This window comes from Podarcis pityusensis (genome assembly GCF_964106645.2).
Source record: "Podarcis pityusensis genome assembly, chromosome: 14".
Lineage (NCBI taxonomy): Eukaryota > Metazoa > Chordata > Lepidosauria > Squamata > Lacertidae > Podarcis > Podarcis pityusensis.
The window spans coordinates 13584775-13600122 of record NC_138039.1 but is presented as its reverse complement, the minus strand read 5'-3'; the positions used below and the strand labels follow the sequence as shown (position 1 = coordinate 13600122).

Here is a 15348-nt window from a genome sequence, read left to right as displayed (position 1 = left end):
TTATTCAGATTCACTGGCCGGGTGGCATGAGGGGCTAGGGTTTTGCATATTTGATGTTAACCATTCAAAACCAGAATTATCGCAGGAGTGAAACGTATCTGTCTCTCGCTAGTTGGCACCCAGCACATTTGTGGAAATGACCTACAAATTATGGTAATTACATGCAGCTAATATATGCAACTTGCTCTAGCCCTTGGGCTTGAGATACATTTCCAAAGCTACCACCCTTTCTTGAATGTTTGAAACAAATTGCTAAGCCCTCCATCACTGAAGTTGCTCAGTTGGGGATGGGAAGAAGGACTGGAATTAGATGCCTACTGGAAGAGCAAAGGTAGCCATGCTGACCCACTAAAAAAAAAATCCAAATTCCAATATTAATGAAACTGGATAGAATACACCTCTATTACAAAGGCCAACTGAGAGTCTGTGCTGTGCAAAAAGTGATCTGTGAGTCTTAAGGAAGATGAAGTTCTTCTTTAGGAGTTCAGTGCCATGAAGCTACCTAGTTGGCTGTCAGCTAGACAACAAATATCTAATACCTAACAGGGTTGCTGTGAGGAAAAAACAGGGAAGGGGAGAACCATGTGCACCACCTTCAGCTATAAACGCAATAATACTAATAAAAATAGCATTTGGTAAGGCCACAGTCTCCCCACCTCTGCTTTGAGTAGCACAGCAAGGCGATTGAAAAACGCAGAGCTTCCAGGAGCTTTAGAGGAAATTTGTGGTTCGAAAGTCTATTCAAAGAATTTAAGGGATAGGCATCCCACTGGAGTCCAAAGCCATTCTGGAAGAGACAGAGCATCAATTGTTTTGGCCAGATTGCCTGAAGAGTGCAAACATTCTTCTCAATGGTAGCCGTAAAAGGAAACAACTTCCAGTTAATGTTTGCTTAACCACTGCTTGCAACAATTGTTAGTCATTTGTCATTAACAAACACGTTTCTATTACACTGCCACAAATTGGTTAACTTAACACTATGGCCTTGGCATCCTGTTACCACTGCGTGCATATTTAAATGTGTGTGTGGAGGGGTAAACCTGTGGCCCTCCAGCTGTTGTTGAACTACAACTCCCATCATCCTTGACCGTTGGTCATGCTGGCAGGAGCTGATGGGTGGGACTGCCCAACCCTGGCTGGAAGAACATCCCTGATTTAAATGGATAGTCCAAAATATCCACTAGCCATCCCTGATTTAAATGGATTGTCCAAAATATTTTTTTAAGAGCAGCACTTCATTATACGGGCAGTTCTCTTTCATTAAAAAAGACACCCTCAGAAATGCACACCTTAAGAGGATTTGCTTTTTAAGAAAGAAAGACAAAAATCTAGTGGCTGCATTTAAATCTAAATTATAAGAGATATGTATTTTATGAACCTACTTGGCCACAACTTTTAGCTCAAAGGCCAGTATTTCAGAAACAAAGAAATACAAATTGTGCAAAACGAAGTATTTTAGGTTATTAGTATTAACTTTTTTAAAAAAATGAATATTGTCACTTTATTTAAAAACACACCTCTGAACTCACTGCTCGAGTAAACACTAAACCCCTTTGGGGGCAGGGTGTTATGCTTTTTTAAAAAAAATCTACCTCCACACCCTTCAGATAGGAAGAGAATATGAATAATGACTGGAAAAGCAAACCACACTGGAATGTGGCGTTTTGTTTGCACGTTTCCTACACAGCCAGTTAAAAAAAAGGGAACACATTTTCTACAGTTAGGGAAATCCCACTTCTCGTTTCACTAGCTACAAAGCACTTTCGTTGTTATCCCTTAATTCTTCAGAGAAAAAGACACCCAACTATCTCTTTGACAACCACTGCAAGCTCCTCCCCAAGACCTGGATCCTGTACCTGAGCCACAAAAAAAGAGTAAGTACCACAAAAAGATTGGGGAGCCCCCAAGCAGGACCCAAACACAAGAGCGCTTTCCCTCCTGTGGTTTCAAAAGCATTACTGCAAGTAAGCAGAGCAAAGCCATCATGGCTAGTAGCCATCAAACAAAGGCGATAAAACATCTAAAAGCATATCCGGTACAGATGCAGACTAGGAAAGGTCTCTTACTTAATAAGAGACTTGTTGAAAGGGAAAAGGCAACAGAGACAGAGCTGTCACCCCAAAACCTCACCCTGTATGAAGGTGGCAACGAGAAGTCTATACTACTAGGGCACCAGCGAAGTCAAGAACACTGAGTGCTCCACCCCATAAATTAAGTAATCCTCAGCATCTTAGAACAGAAGAAAAGATCTGCTAGTTCAGACCAAAGGCCCATCTAGTTCCGCATTTCATTCCTGGTGGTGATCACCAGGAATGTTTTGGGAAGCCCACAACCAAGGCACTGAGCCCTTTCCCAGGAAGACTTTGGTCACCCCTGAGGATGTGTGCAAGTCTTCTGAACACAATGGATCTCCTACTCATTTTTCCCTCACTTCCTCTCCTGTTTGTCTCATGTCTATTTCAGGATGCAAGCTCCTCAGGGCAGGGACCTGTCATACCTGTTTTTTTGTAAAGCAATTTTGTAAAGCAGTGTCATCTACATACATGATGTAGATGACACTAAAGAAATAAATAAGGGAACAGCCTCTTCAGCACTGAGGTATCAACAAGAGGTCATATTTATCTGACCCTCAATTGTGGAAGCACCTCTAAAATGATGTATTATGACCACAGTCCAAAAATTGACTTCCTGAAGGAGGAGACAGGAGATTGGTGATCTTGCACTACTGGTGGTGGGGAAGGTGTCAGTGTGCCAGACTTTGGGGGCGTGGAGGGGAAGGGACTGACCCTTTCCCATTTTCCTCCTCTCACTTGGGGACATTCATTTGGAACAAGAAAAACCACACCCACGTTCCATGCTCACGACTAACACAGATTACAATATTTCACAGTATAGGGAGGTAGCGAAAGCGTGTTTGGGGTGGATTTAAGCGTAGGCGGAAGAATGACCGAAAAACATCAGTGTCAACTGCCTCTGCATATTAAATGATCTTTAATTTCTGAAAGGGGGAAGTGCCTCCTTCAAAAAGAAAAACCCAAAACCAATGACCACACATTCCAAACATTTATGAGAAAGTGGTGTGCGCATATGTGTTTAACCACAGTTTAACCATCCCACTCTGAGCACACCAGGATGGTTAAAATAGCAGCTTCCACCCTGCCACCACTTCAAGCCACATATTAAAAAGGTGCAGTCCCACACACTTACTTGGGAGTAAGCCCCTTTGAATGTGGGCAACCTGCCCTGAGAAAACTTGCCCAGGATTGGACCATGGGTGGATCCTTACCTTGTAGCCTAAAAAGGGGAAGGGGGAGTTTCCACCAAAAAACCAAAACCAAAAAAACCAAACAATTTTGTGAATAAGGGCGGGTTTAATACCACTCCAATCTAAACTCACCCTGGGACACAAAGTGGCAGTGACGCCCCCCCCCCAATTCTCCTAGTCACACATCCTGGGGTGGGAAGCAAGCCTCTGAATTTACCAAGTAAAAATGCACCCAGATCAAGCGGATCCTAAGACCTAGCTAAAAGGAGGTGAAGCTTCCACAGACACAAAATCTGACTAGAGACTGCAACCAACTCACCTTCTGAGATGGGGGAGGAGACACTTATATTTGGGGTGGGGGTGTTGGAGAGGTGGGAAGTCAGGGAAGATTTACATGCCCCAAAGTTGGAAGGAGGGGGGGGGAATGGAAGGCTCTCTCACCCCCTTCCTCCACTGCCCCTGCTTCCCTCATGGGGACTTTCAGGGGCCCCTCATGACCCACCCCAACCCCTCCAAGGGAACACGTATCCCCCCACCAGGGCTCCAAATCTTCCTCCTCCCTCTCTCCCCACCCCGAAGCCCCTTCTAACTCGGGGCAGTCCAAAGGGGGAAGAGAGACAGAGAGAGGGGGGCGATGGGGGGGGGAGAGCTGAGGACCTTGGCAGTTGCTCAAGGTGGGGGGGGGGCAGGGAGCCCGTGTGTGAGGGAAGGGAGTGGGGGTGGGGGTGGGGGAAACCGACGGGAGGCTCCCCAGCCCCATCCCGAAACGGACGGGAAGAGAGACAGCCCAATTCACTCACCCCTCCGCACCAGCTCCTTACAGCGGCCAGGGCTCCCACTCGGGCTCAGCCTCCCCTGCATCACTTCCGGGGGGCGGTGTCCGTTTGGGGAGTCAGCTGGCGACGCGCTGACGCAGGGCGGCGCCCGCGCCGACGTGCCTGACGCCGCACGCCGTGAGGGCAAGAGGGGGCGCTGGACTCCCCCGCCCCTCCCTCCCGTCGTCCTCCTCCTGCTTCTGAGGTAAGTAAGGCAGGAAAGCCGCGTCGGGTGAAACTATGCTAGGCGGGAGGGTGGGGAAGGGAAGGGAAGGGAAGGGCGATGCCTGCCTCAGGTAAGGGAAGGTTGGAGTGCTCACGGGGGCGGGCGTGTCACGGTGGAGGCCAAGGGAAGCGTTTTGAAGTGAGGAGGTGTTGGTTGTGGGTGTGGCCTTCCGCACTCGCCACCCCGCTCCCTTCGTATGTTGGTACAGCCCAGATGGCTCCCCGGGCTCCCTAGAGCGCTTGACGTGTTCCTGCCCTCTCCTCTAGAGGGCGCCAAAGCACCTTGGCCTGGCGACAAAATGGCGTCGCCAATGTCAACCAAGAGAGGAAGAACCTGACCCACTAAATGCACCCCTTTTTAACACCTTGACGCCTTAGTTGGGTCTCTTGGCAGTCAATCACACCCCCTGCCATCTCCTCCCAGTGCTGTGCCATTGCTCGCCTGCTGAAGCTGCCATGACAACCTCATTTTCAGGGGGTGGGGCTTGAAGGAGCTCAAAGGCGGGGCCTTGAAAACCATGGGGCGGAGCCTGATGGCTTAGTTGTAATTGGTAGTTGATAGGATGCTGCTTGAGACCGTGTCAGTCCATTGGGAGTCTAGTCTCCTAGGGTGAACCCCTAACACATTGCCCACCACCATTCCTGAAAAGATGCAGATTTGCATTGCATTTCTGTATTCAAATTTTTATTTATTATTTAATATGATTTATATGCCGTTCAAGTTCCCATCAGAAAAGGTAAGGGCTCCACCCCACCCCGCCACTGTACCCTGAAACTCAGGCTTTCCATGTAACATGCTGGTCAAGTCTACACTATATACCGTATTTTTTGCACCATAACACTCACTTTTTACCTCCTAGAAAGTAAGGGGAAATGTCTGTGCGTGTTATGGAGAGAATGCCTACGGGTGGCATGCCTACGGATTTTCCTCCTCTAAAAACTACGTGTGTGTTATGGTCGGGTGCGTGTTATAGAGCGAAAAATACGGTATGTAAAGCACAGTTACACCACTTAAAACAGTTACAGCTATTCCCTGGTCATGGGAAATGTAGTTTGTTAAAGGTGATGGGGATTGTACCTCTGTGAGCTCAACACCCTTTGCAAACTACACTTCCCAGAATGCTTTGGGAGTAGCCATTTTGATTGGATGCCGGGTTAGGGGTGACCACAGTTTCTGTTGCCCCATGACACCATCTCATCTGTTCATCACCACCACCCATAAGTCATAGGTAGATAGGGCGTTAGCCACGAATGGGGAAACTTTAGGGCATGCTGGCTGGGATTCTTGAGTTGGATTCCAACATTTGTAGAGACACAGTTGCCCCACCAATGGTCTTAGCTGATTAAATTATTAAATTATATTCAAGCCAGCAGTTAAAACATCAGTGACAGCAGAGCAAAGCTGAAGCCCGCAAAAGAAACCCAGGAACCCACGAACGTAAGGGAAGCCTTTGTTTTAAGCCTACCCTTGAAAGCAATAAGCGAAACTGAAATAAGGAGAGGAGCAAGAGCAGCACTTGCTGTGAGTATGTGGCTTTCCACCTTCAACCCAGAAACCATCAGCATTACTGGAGCATCTTTTGAATGGGCTCAGTTGATCTGAGTCAAAGCAATGGGAGGTAGGAAGGAACTGGTCATATCATGGGCAAGCGTAATTCATGGGGAATAATTAGTTTCATTAATATTTAGATCCATTGTTTTATTTTGGCCTTGGCCCGGTACTTGATAATTTCTATTATTTTCTGCGTGCTTAGTCACCTTTGCCAAAAGGCCAAAAATGAATAAGAAGTGCAAATCTATTATTTTGCTCCAGATTTGGGTTGTATATTTTTGGATGCCTTATTCTTATAATGAGTGCAGAGATAGCTGAGAATGTCATTTGTCGTGCTGAAGAAAAAATAAATAAAAGAAGAGTTCCAGGAAAAGACTTTATTCATGCTGCTGAGAGTGAAATTAAGGTGAAATTAAATTGCTGGGCTACAACGTTGGCCGAATTCTACATGTATTGATGTTTTGGGAGAATTTCCTAGGGGGTGGGAAACAGTTGTCTGATTGCATTTTTTAAAATGGAATAAGGCAAATCTTGTCCCATTAGTCTTCATCAGAACATTATTTTTATTTTATATAACAAAATTTATATAATCGATTGAGTAGAACCTCAAAGCAGTTTACATACAGAACAAAATACTCAAATTATCATTAAATACAATTAAAAGTGGGTATTAAAAACATTCGAAAGCAGCTGCAAGCTAAAAAGAGAGTAAAAAAATCAATTTCTGTATGTCTGGATAAGCTTGCCTAAACAAAGATGTTTTAAGAAGGCACTGAGAAGAGTCCAGCAAAGGCATTTGCTTGATGTCAACAGGCAAGGAATTCCCAAGTATAGGAGCTGCCACAGTAAAAGTTTCATTTCTTATGAATGCGGAACAAATATTATGTGGCACCTCTAGCAGTGCCAATTCCATAGATCGAAGTGGCCGAGTGGGCATACTGAGTGGGTAAGGCGATCCCACAAGTGCAAAGTATAAGAGGCTGAGGAGTTCTAAATTTTCTTTTTTAAATTATGTCACCAAATAGGAGAGAGAATAACGTTTGAAAAAACAAGGAAATGTGCCTATGATCCTTCCCTCTCTCAGTTCCACCCCATGGTTGGTAACGTTACTATCCAAATTGCCTTTGGTTTCAGGTCATCCGTGTACATTTTTTCCTGACAGAGCAGATCTTGGATGTATTCGAAGCAATGAAAGGATTTCTCTAGAAAAGAGCTTGAGTCAGTGTTTTGCTTCCGCAACTAGGAAATGCAGTGAAGGGCAGGTAGAAGTCCTTGCAAGATCATTGGCGGCTCCTGAGCAGGTCCATCTCTTGCTCCTCTGAACCGCCCAGTGCTAAGAATTGCTGCTTTTTATATTTATTTTTTAACGATGGGTCCGTCTAGTTCAGTATCCAGCTTCTGACTATGGCCAACCAGACTGTTTCTAAAAGATTGGCTATTTTGTTTATTGAAAACCACCCCCTCTCTACTGTTCAGGGAGAAAAAAAGACTCCCCAAGTGAGGACTTGAACCCAGGTTCTCCAGCCATAGCCTAATACATTCACCACTACATTGAGTTTCAGAATCACAGCTGCCAATGCACAGGAACGAACCAGGGACCTTTAGATATTGGCTGCATTCGCATCTAATAGTAAGCCATAAACCAGAGATGGGGAGCCTCAGGCCCGTGAGGCAAATGCGGTCCTCCAGGCATCAACCCCACATGACAAGAAGGGCTGCAACCCAGTAGTAGAGCATCTTCTCTGCGTATCGAAGATCCCAAGTTCAGTTCTCAGCATCCCCCATTAGGGCTGGGAGAGAACCCTCTCGGTAACCCTGGAATGTCGCTGCCAGTCTGCGCCAACACTGCTGAGCTAGGTGGAACCAAGGCTCGGTTTAAGGCAGCTTCCTAAAATTCCCGACTTCACACGGAAGATCAGAGCAGTGCATTGCTAACCGGCTTGCAACCTCTTCAGCAGCTGCAGCCCTAATCCCGTTCCCCTTTTGCTCAAATCCCAGCGCACTAGTCGAAACAGAAGCTTGCCCAAGTATCTTGCACAAAGAGGGGGGCGTTTGAAATGCCCACCTTCTCCTGGCATCGTTAAACCAGATGAGCTGTTGTCGCGGGGGGGAAATGAATCCTGTTCATGCCAAACGACTTGATAGTTTAATGCATAACTGTGCACTGGAAAGAAGGTGATCTTCTCAGCCAAGCAAAGAATCCTCCTTCGTTCCCCTTCTCTTCAATGTCACGGGGGGCGAAGCATGCCAGCTGTTCATTCTTCCTACTAGGAAATCTGCTGAATGTCCACCCCAGTGGCAGGCCTGTTGGCTTTCTTCGCTCGTGTTTTACCCCAGGGTTGAATTTGACCCACTGACTTTTCCGTTGTTGCTGCAGCTTAAATGTGCGGAGCCGTGAATGATGATCTGTCACCGCTCCCAGCTGCAGAGCAATTGTGGGCCATCACTTCAGCTAAGTGTTATAATTTAGCTCTTAAGACAGCGAAATGGGGACTCCCGACACCGGCCGTTCTTGGAAAGGCGCCCGAGAGTGGCGTTAAGCAGGCGCCGAGAACAAAGGCCAGAACGTCTCCTGCTGATGTGATTCCTCCGCAGGAAGGTAGAACAGTTGCTTTGTATTGAGAAGGTCCAAGTTCAACCCCCAACATCTCCATATGGGGCTGGACGAAAAACCAAAGGTTCTCCTGATCTATCTGACCTGCACTTGGTGAGGACAGTGCTAAGATAGATGAGCCAATGGGTCTGATTCAGTATAAGCCAGCCTCCTGTGTTCCTGTGCACACATGGATGTGTGGTATTAAGAGGCAGACAGCGGGAGACCACCTACCCCCAGAGGGATCTTAGAAATGGGTTTTCTTTCTGCAGCTTTCTGAGCTCAAATTAGGAAGCTGCTGTGCCTTTAGTGTACAGTTGTGGGGAACTGTCAGCCTTCCAGATTTTCCTGAACTCCAAATCCCATCAGCCATCAAGCATGGCTCAAGGCCAGGGATCATGGGAGTTATAGCAAGATCTTGAGGGCCAAAGGTCTGCACACCTGAGCTAACTGCTTAGCATTTTTGTGCAGCAGGGATGGGGGCCCTGTGGCTCTTCAAATGAAGGAGCTGGCTATGTTGAGCCTGGAATGAGGAATCAGAGAGGATATCTGATAGCCATCTTCAGATATCTCAAGGGTTGTCCCATGGAAGATGAAGCAAGCTTGTTTCCTCCTGCTCTGTAAGGTAGGATTCAAACCAGTGGATTCAAGTTACAAGAAAGGAGATTCCGACTAAACATAAGGAAGAACTTTCTGAGAGTAAGAGCTGCTCAGCAGTGGAACGGTCTCCCTTGGAAGGTTGTGGACTCTCCTTCCTTGGAGGTTGGCTGGCCATATGCCATGGATGCTTTAGCTGAGATTCCTGCATTGCAGGAGGTTGGACTAGGTGGCACTTGGGGTCTCTTCCAACTCTACAATTCTATGTTTATACAATTCAAATGTTGTTGGACTCCAACTGCCATTAGCCCCAACAATTTTGGCCAATGGACAGGGAGGACGAGAGTGGTAACTCAACATCATGTGGAGGGCCACAGGTTCCCCAGATGTTGCTACAACTTGCATCATCCCTGGCCATTGGCCATGCTTACTGGGGCTGATGGGAGTTGCAGTTCAGCAATATCTGGAGGGCCAAAGGTTACCCATCCTTGTTCCAGAGTGCTGAACAGTGGCCAAGTGCCCAGTCCAGCTCCAACACAGAAAACGTCGTATTCACGGTGATGCTGTGGTCCCTTCATTGGAGGAGAGGTTTAAATCTGGTTTGCCCAATAACTGCACCAGCCAAATCCAGTCCCCTAATCCCCTGTTGTGGGACAGGCAATCTGGCTTGGCCGGTTTCTGAGCCGTTCTGAAAGACCACCATTTTCCTTCAGTCTCCCAAAGCCTAGTTAAACATTTGCCATCTGTTCCTTGAGAAATGACAATAGGTCGCCTTTGCTGAGAACAGTTAAGAAAGGGAGTATTGTGCCCATCTTGTTGAGAATCGCTGTCTGGATTCACAGACAACGAAAACTTAGTCTTGAGTTCACAGAAACCTCCAGCATTAAAAGACCAGAAACCCCGAACAACAGACAAGCTTCTGTTCTGAGACCTAGGTTGGATCTGCATTCATCGTCCTTGAGTCAAATGTGTTCGTGTTTTAAATGGATCACTGGCTTGGATCCAACATGCCCTTTGACATACCCTCAAACATTTCTCCGACAAAAATATGGACGTCCTAATTTTACTATTTATACCCCACCCATCTGACTGGGTTGTCCCAGCCACTCTGGGCAGCTTCCAACATATATAAAAACATAATAAAACATTAAACATTAAAAAAACTTCCCTATACAGGGCTGCCTTCAGATGGCTCAGGGATCTGATAATTCCATAGCTTCCCAACATTTCTTTACTGAAAATAGAGATGTCCTAAGGAAAAACAGGACATTCCGGTGTCAAATCAGAAACTGTGGCGGCGTCTGTAAATCCGGGACTGTTGCTGGAAAATAGGGACACTTGGAGGGTCTGGGATTCCCACCTCCTTCCCCCAAGTTGGTACACGGAAAGTAAATGTTCTCTGTCATTGGCAGATGATAGTAGTTTTCTGTCTTTTCTGGTTCTTTGTGTTCAGCTAAGAGCCATTAAAATATTTGAAAACTAATTAAGGAGTATGTGAAAATGTCCCATCTGTTTGGAGGCCTCCTCCCACCCCCACAAGCATAAATGTTGGTGGGTCTGTTCCCTGTTTCTCTAGATGACGCCCGTCACCCGTCAAGAAGTTCTTGGCCTTTATCGCAAGATATTTCGCATCGCCAGAAAATGGCAATCGGCATCCGGCCAGATGGAAGAGACCATCAAAGAAAAACAGTACATTATAAATGAAGCAAAAACGTTATTCCTAAAGAATAAAAATGTGAGTGTTTGTCTTGCTGAATATTTATGGGTTTTGAGTTGGCATCGAAGATGGCAGGAGGACTGGCTTCTTCCCGCTCTGTCCCAGCTGACAGGGCAAATGTTCTTTGTATGCAGACGGTTGCTTCTTTTTAGACCAGACTGTGATCATCATCGGGTTTCCCCATGGAAGAAACAAATCCAGGATCTATTATGAAACTAATGAAGCTTAAGCTTCAGGGCCCCTAATCTTGGAGGGGACGCAGAAGCAACTGTAGTAAAAAATTTGGGTCTATTAGACCCAATTTGAGTTGCAATCCCAAAGTCAAAGTCAGCAGCACAGATGATGTAAAGGTGTGGTGATCTGTGATCTGTTAAGATAGCAGTGGTTACCCAGACCTTGTTATCGGTTGCGAAGGGGCCCCCATGACAGTTCAAGCTTCAGGGGGCCCCAAATGTACATCCGCCAATGAGCAAATCATAGGTCGGGGTAGGGTAAGTTTTTCAGCCCAAGGGCCACATTTCCTTCTTGGCAGCCTCCCAGGGGCCACATGCTGCTGGTGGGTGGGGCCATATGTAGAAGGGGGCAGAGTACATAGCTGTCAACTTTTCCCTTTTCTTGCGAGGAATCCTATTCGGAATAAGGGAATTTCCCTTTAAAAAAGGGAAAAATTGACAGCTATAGCAGAGTAACAAATGTGAATCTCACCTTTGTAGAATAAGCTAGTTTCTGCACCGGCTCAGACATCCCTCTCTTCCTTCCATCCAGATGTAAATCCTACTGAGGTGGCGTACAAAAAAACTCTGACCTGTTGTTGTTTTTAAACAACAGCAACAAAAACCACATACCCACCCACAACAATACCAGCATTTGAAAAGCAATCAGGATCCTTCCCACAGAGCAGTTCCTGGTTAAATGGCCTTAGCACAGGGCGCAACCCAGTTGTAGGTCCTGAAGGACCAGCTGAAGATCAGTGTGGTGAAATACCACCGTAATGGGCTGTAATCTGATGCAACTGTGTCGAATCGTAGAGTTGTAAGGGACCCCAAGGGACATCTAGTCCAACCCCCCGCAATGCAGGAAATCTCAACACTGTCCTCCATCCAATTTGAAACTCTGTCAATTTGAAATCTCATCCAGTTTGAAACCAGACCAGACCCTGCTTTTCTTTGCAAACCTGCTAGCAGTTTTATTGCTGCACAAAGACAAAAGCCTGTGGTTTTTAGCCCCCTAAGAGTTCAGTAGCCTGTGTTTTCATGTTGGCTGTAGAGGTGGGAGAGGCTAGTCCAGGCAGGGAGCTTCTTAGCAGGCTAGTTACAAAAAATGCCTTCTGCCAGGCAGGCTGGCTAAGCAGGGGGTTCCATCCCTGCTCCAACCAGCCTCTTGGATTTCCATCTGTGGAGGAAGAGGCTTTCCTTTCTTCAGATGCTGCTGCAACTCTGATCAGCCCCAGCAAGCACGGCCGATTCAGCCATGTTCAGCAATGTCTGGAAGGCCAAAGTTACCCCACACCAGCTCTGTGCATAGCATAGCAAGAGGTGGACTGTAGTGACCCATTCTTCCTTTGCCAGCCTGCTCATTCACTTGCATGGAATTCCTGTTCGCCTATAACTACCAGGCGAAGGCTCAAATGTAAAGCATGCGAGTTCTGTTTTAAGAATTCCTCCTTTGGAATGTTTGGGAGACAAAAAACCCCATGGTTTTGCTTTCCTGAACTGTGAGCGATATATATTTTTATCAAAAGTAGACCTACAATTTAATTAAAAGACAGCGCAGTCCAAACGGGTAGGCACGAAAAGAGCTCAAATTAGACACTCCGTGGGAGAACAAAGAGCTGCTCTGAGTTAAATTTGGAATCAATCAAAGGGCCGCTCAGAACCCAATCCAGAGAAGAGATATGGGTACCTCACATTTAACAACGCTCTTTGATCCCATTGATTTAAATGGCACTTAGGCACACAAATTTCCTTCCGAGTGTGCTGTGTGGCCTTGATCAGCAGCGGACATTGAACGATGCTAAAATTTGGCACCCCGACCTCTCCTGATCCGTTCTGCAGCATTGTTTCGGCACCCCCTGCAGGCTGACGCCCAGTGCTTCCGCAGCAGTCCTGCTAGTCTAAAACCGCCTCTGCCTTGATACTTGGCCCAGTGGAGGCTGGTTTGTTAAGGTGAATGGGGCATTGCCCCACCAACCTCAGCCTCAACCTCAGATTCTATTTTTTAATAAATAGAATCAATAGAATGTCCTTGCCTGGGCTAGTGGGAGAGGGAGGGGGGAACCCTGCAAGGTGATTTTTGAGATGGCTAATTTCTACATGGATTCACAGCTTTCTATTTTGATTTCTGTTTTGTCTTATGTTGTTTGAGAAGTTAACAGATCCGAAGCTGATTAAACAATGTATAGACGAATGCACAGCGAGAATAGAGATAGGACTTCACTATCACATCCCATATCCAAGGCCTGTAAGTAGAAATCCACCTGATGTGAATATCTTGGCCCCATTACTCCATAGAATTCCACATGTTCTAGACAGAAGCTACTGAATCATCCCATTTGCTTCTCCAGGAACAATCCTACAATTACTGCTAAGCACATGAGTCAGATTGAATCAGGAGTATATCTTCAAAGATGTCTCCCACATCTGCAAGAGTCATTAAAATGATGTCTTTTAGTAACACAAGTTGCTTGGAGAATCAGGATGTTGGCTTGATATTTAATTACCATGTAGCACCGATTCTCAAATTTTTAGACTTCAAATGATATTAATTATCAGCCCACAGACAGTCACAAAGACAGTTCCTTCTGTCAGCATTCAGTTCTTTTTGCAAATGGGGGTCCAATATGGCAGTAATCCATTTGTTTCCCCCCTGCCCATACAGTGTTTACCATGATTTTACTCCCCAGATCTCAGAACCTAGGCTGAATTGATAAACCACATTTTTGAGATCGGCTGGGAAATCAGAGACCACAGCCAGAAATTGGATTGCAAACCCTCATTTGGCAGAATGTTTGAATTGACAAACCATGATTACGTCCATTGTTGTGCTTCCAGAGGCCATTGGCTCAGAGACATGAGCACGGAGCGAACAGAAAACAAAAGCAGACCCACAGCTCTAAATTATGGTTTGCCTGTACCTTTGGAAGCTCACTTCATGGTTTGGGTTCTGAACGGTGGTCAGTGGAAACCATGGTTCAGCACAATATCTGAATAGAACCTCTGGTCTTATTTCAGTGTAACAGTAAATGGTGAAAATACTAATCTTGGTCAGTTGGTTCCTTCTCACCCTTTCTGGAGCAAGGGGTGGGAAAGGAACCCTAGCTTAGCATTAAATCTGAAGGAGATATACTGGTTTGTTTGCTCCCAAAGCCAAAGTTAGCTTACTTACTGATCATGATTTCTTAGAGCAAAATCACTAATGATCTCTGGTTTGGAAACCAAACTGTTTCCTCCACACACTAGGAAGGAGGAGATAAATGGTCCAGAAATGCATGTCCATGGTAAACATTAGCTATGGTTCAACCTAAGGTGTGAAAAGATGGACCATGGCATGCCTTTATGGGGACAGAAACTGGGATGTGACTCCACTTCTTCCAGGCCCACATGCAACACCCCCTTCATTGGGCTATGGCAGGGGGGTGGAACTGGTTGCATGTGTGTCTGTTTTCTGATTTTTTGCAGTTTCCAAACATTTGGGTTTTTAAAAATTATTTTCTCCTTGCTTCTCATAGACTCATCTGCCTCCCATGGGTCTCGCCCAGCAGCACGGCCGTACTTTTCGACATCAAGAGAAGCTGAGGAAGCTTTCCAAGCCAATCTACTTGAAATCCCACGATGAAATTTCATAATCAAGACTGTTGCCTGTGTCATCCCGGACTGCTTGGCAGATTCCTTTCATGCATAAATGAAACTGGTGTGGTTTGCACTTGCTGACATCGCCCTCAAGGCCAGGGGCCCACTTGATCCTGAGAAGGCGATGAGTAAGGATACAATCAAACGGTCTTGTATTTATTAAGAGTCAGCAGATGACTCACCAATAAAAGTCAGATGATTTATGATAGGAAAGGCAAAGTGTGATGCGTCTTGCATTGTAGAAGGATATAGCACCATGCAGAAAGGGTCAATAATCTTCTGAAACCTAAAATATTGTTTTTCAAAGACTACAGCAGCATGGTGTGGCAAGTAGAAAACACCTCTAGTAGACAACAGAATGGTCTAGTTTGGGCAATATTTTCCCCGGCCTTTTTGTACATGGCTGAGGAGTGAGATTGTGCCTTCCATTCCTACCCACTGGCGGCCCTAGTCTCTCTCTACATCCTCATGCAGAGCCATAACTTGTGCATAAAATCCAACGCATGGAGGCCTAGCCAGTGGGAGATCCTGGCATGTTTCATGTGCGCCTATTGGGAAGTAGATGTCAGCCCACAAGCACTCATTCAGCATGTTACCCACCCAACTCATTTTAAGGCTCTTGTGCCTTTGATGAAGCACTCGGTCGGCTACTGTGCCCTATGTTTGAAAAAGGACAGGGTTGAAAAACATCAGCAAAGACAGAAAATAACCCTCTGGCAAGATGCCTGAAATAGCC

General features: G+C 46.1%; 2 protein-coding genes across 3 annotated transcripts in view; one reads left to right on the top strand and one right to left on the bottom strand.

Annotated features, from left to right (window-relative positions):
* Positions 1 to 4183, bottom strand: part of DCUN1D3 (defective in cullin neddylation 1 domain containing 3) — a 37821-nt gene extending 33638 nt beyond the window's left edge. The window contains exon 1 of one of the 2 annotated variants that reach the window (XM_080981245.1): positions 4066 to 4183. The gene's annotated coding sequence lies outside the window, so the exon portion shown is untranslated. Of the gene's footprint in view, positions 1 to 3584; positions 3910 to 4065 lie in introns of those variants that run through there. The other variant, XM_080981246.1, reaches the window with a different exon arrangement.
* On the top strand, positions 4178 to 14825 carry LYRM1 (LYR motif containing 1). The gene is made up of 4 exons (XM_080981315.1): positions 4178 to 4285; positions 10624 to 10782; positions 13132 to 13224; positions 14492 to 14825. The coding sequence occupies exons 2-4, from the start codon at positions 10624 to 10626 to the stop codon at positions 14606 to 14608; spliced, it is 369 nt and encodes a 122-aa protein (XP_080837441.1). The 5' UTR covers positions 4178 to 4285; the 3' UTR covers positions 14609 to 14825.
* Positions 14826 to 15348: the final 523 nt, after the last annotated feature.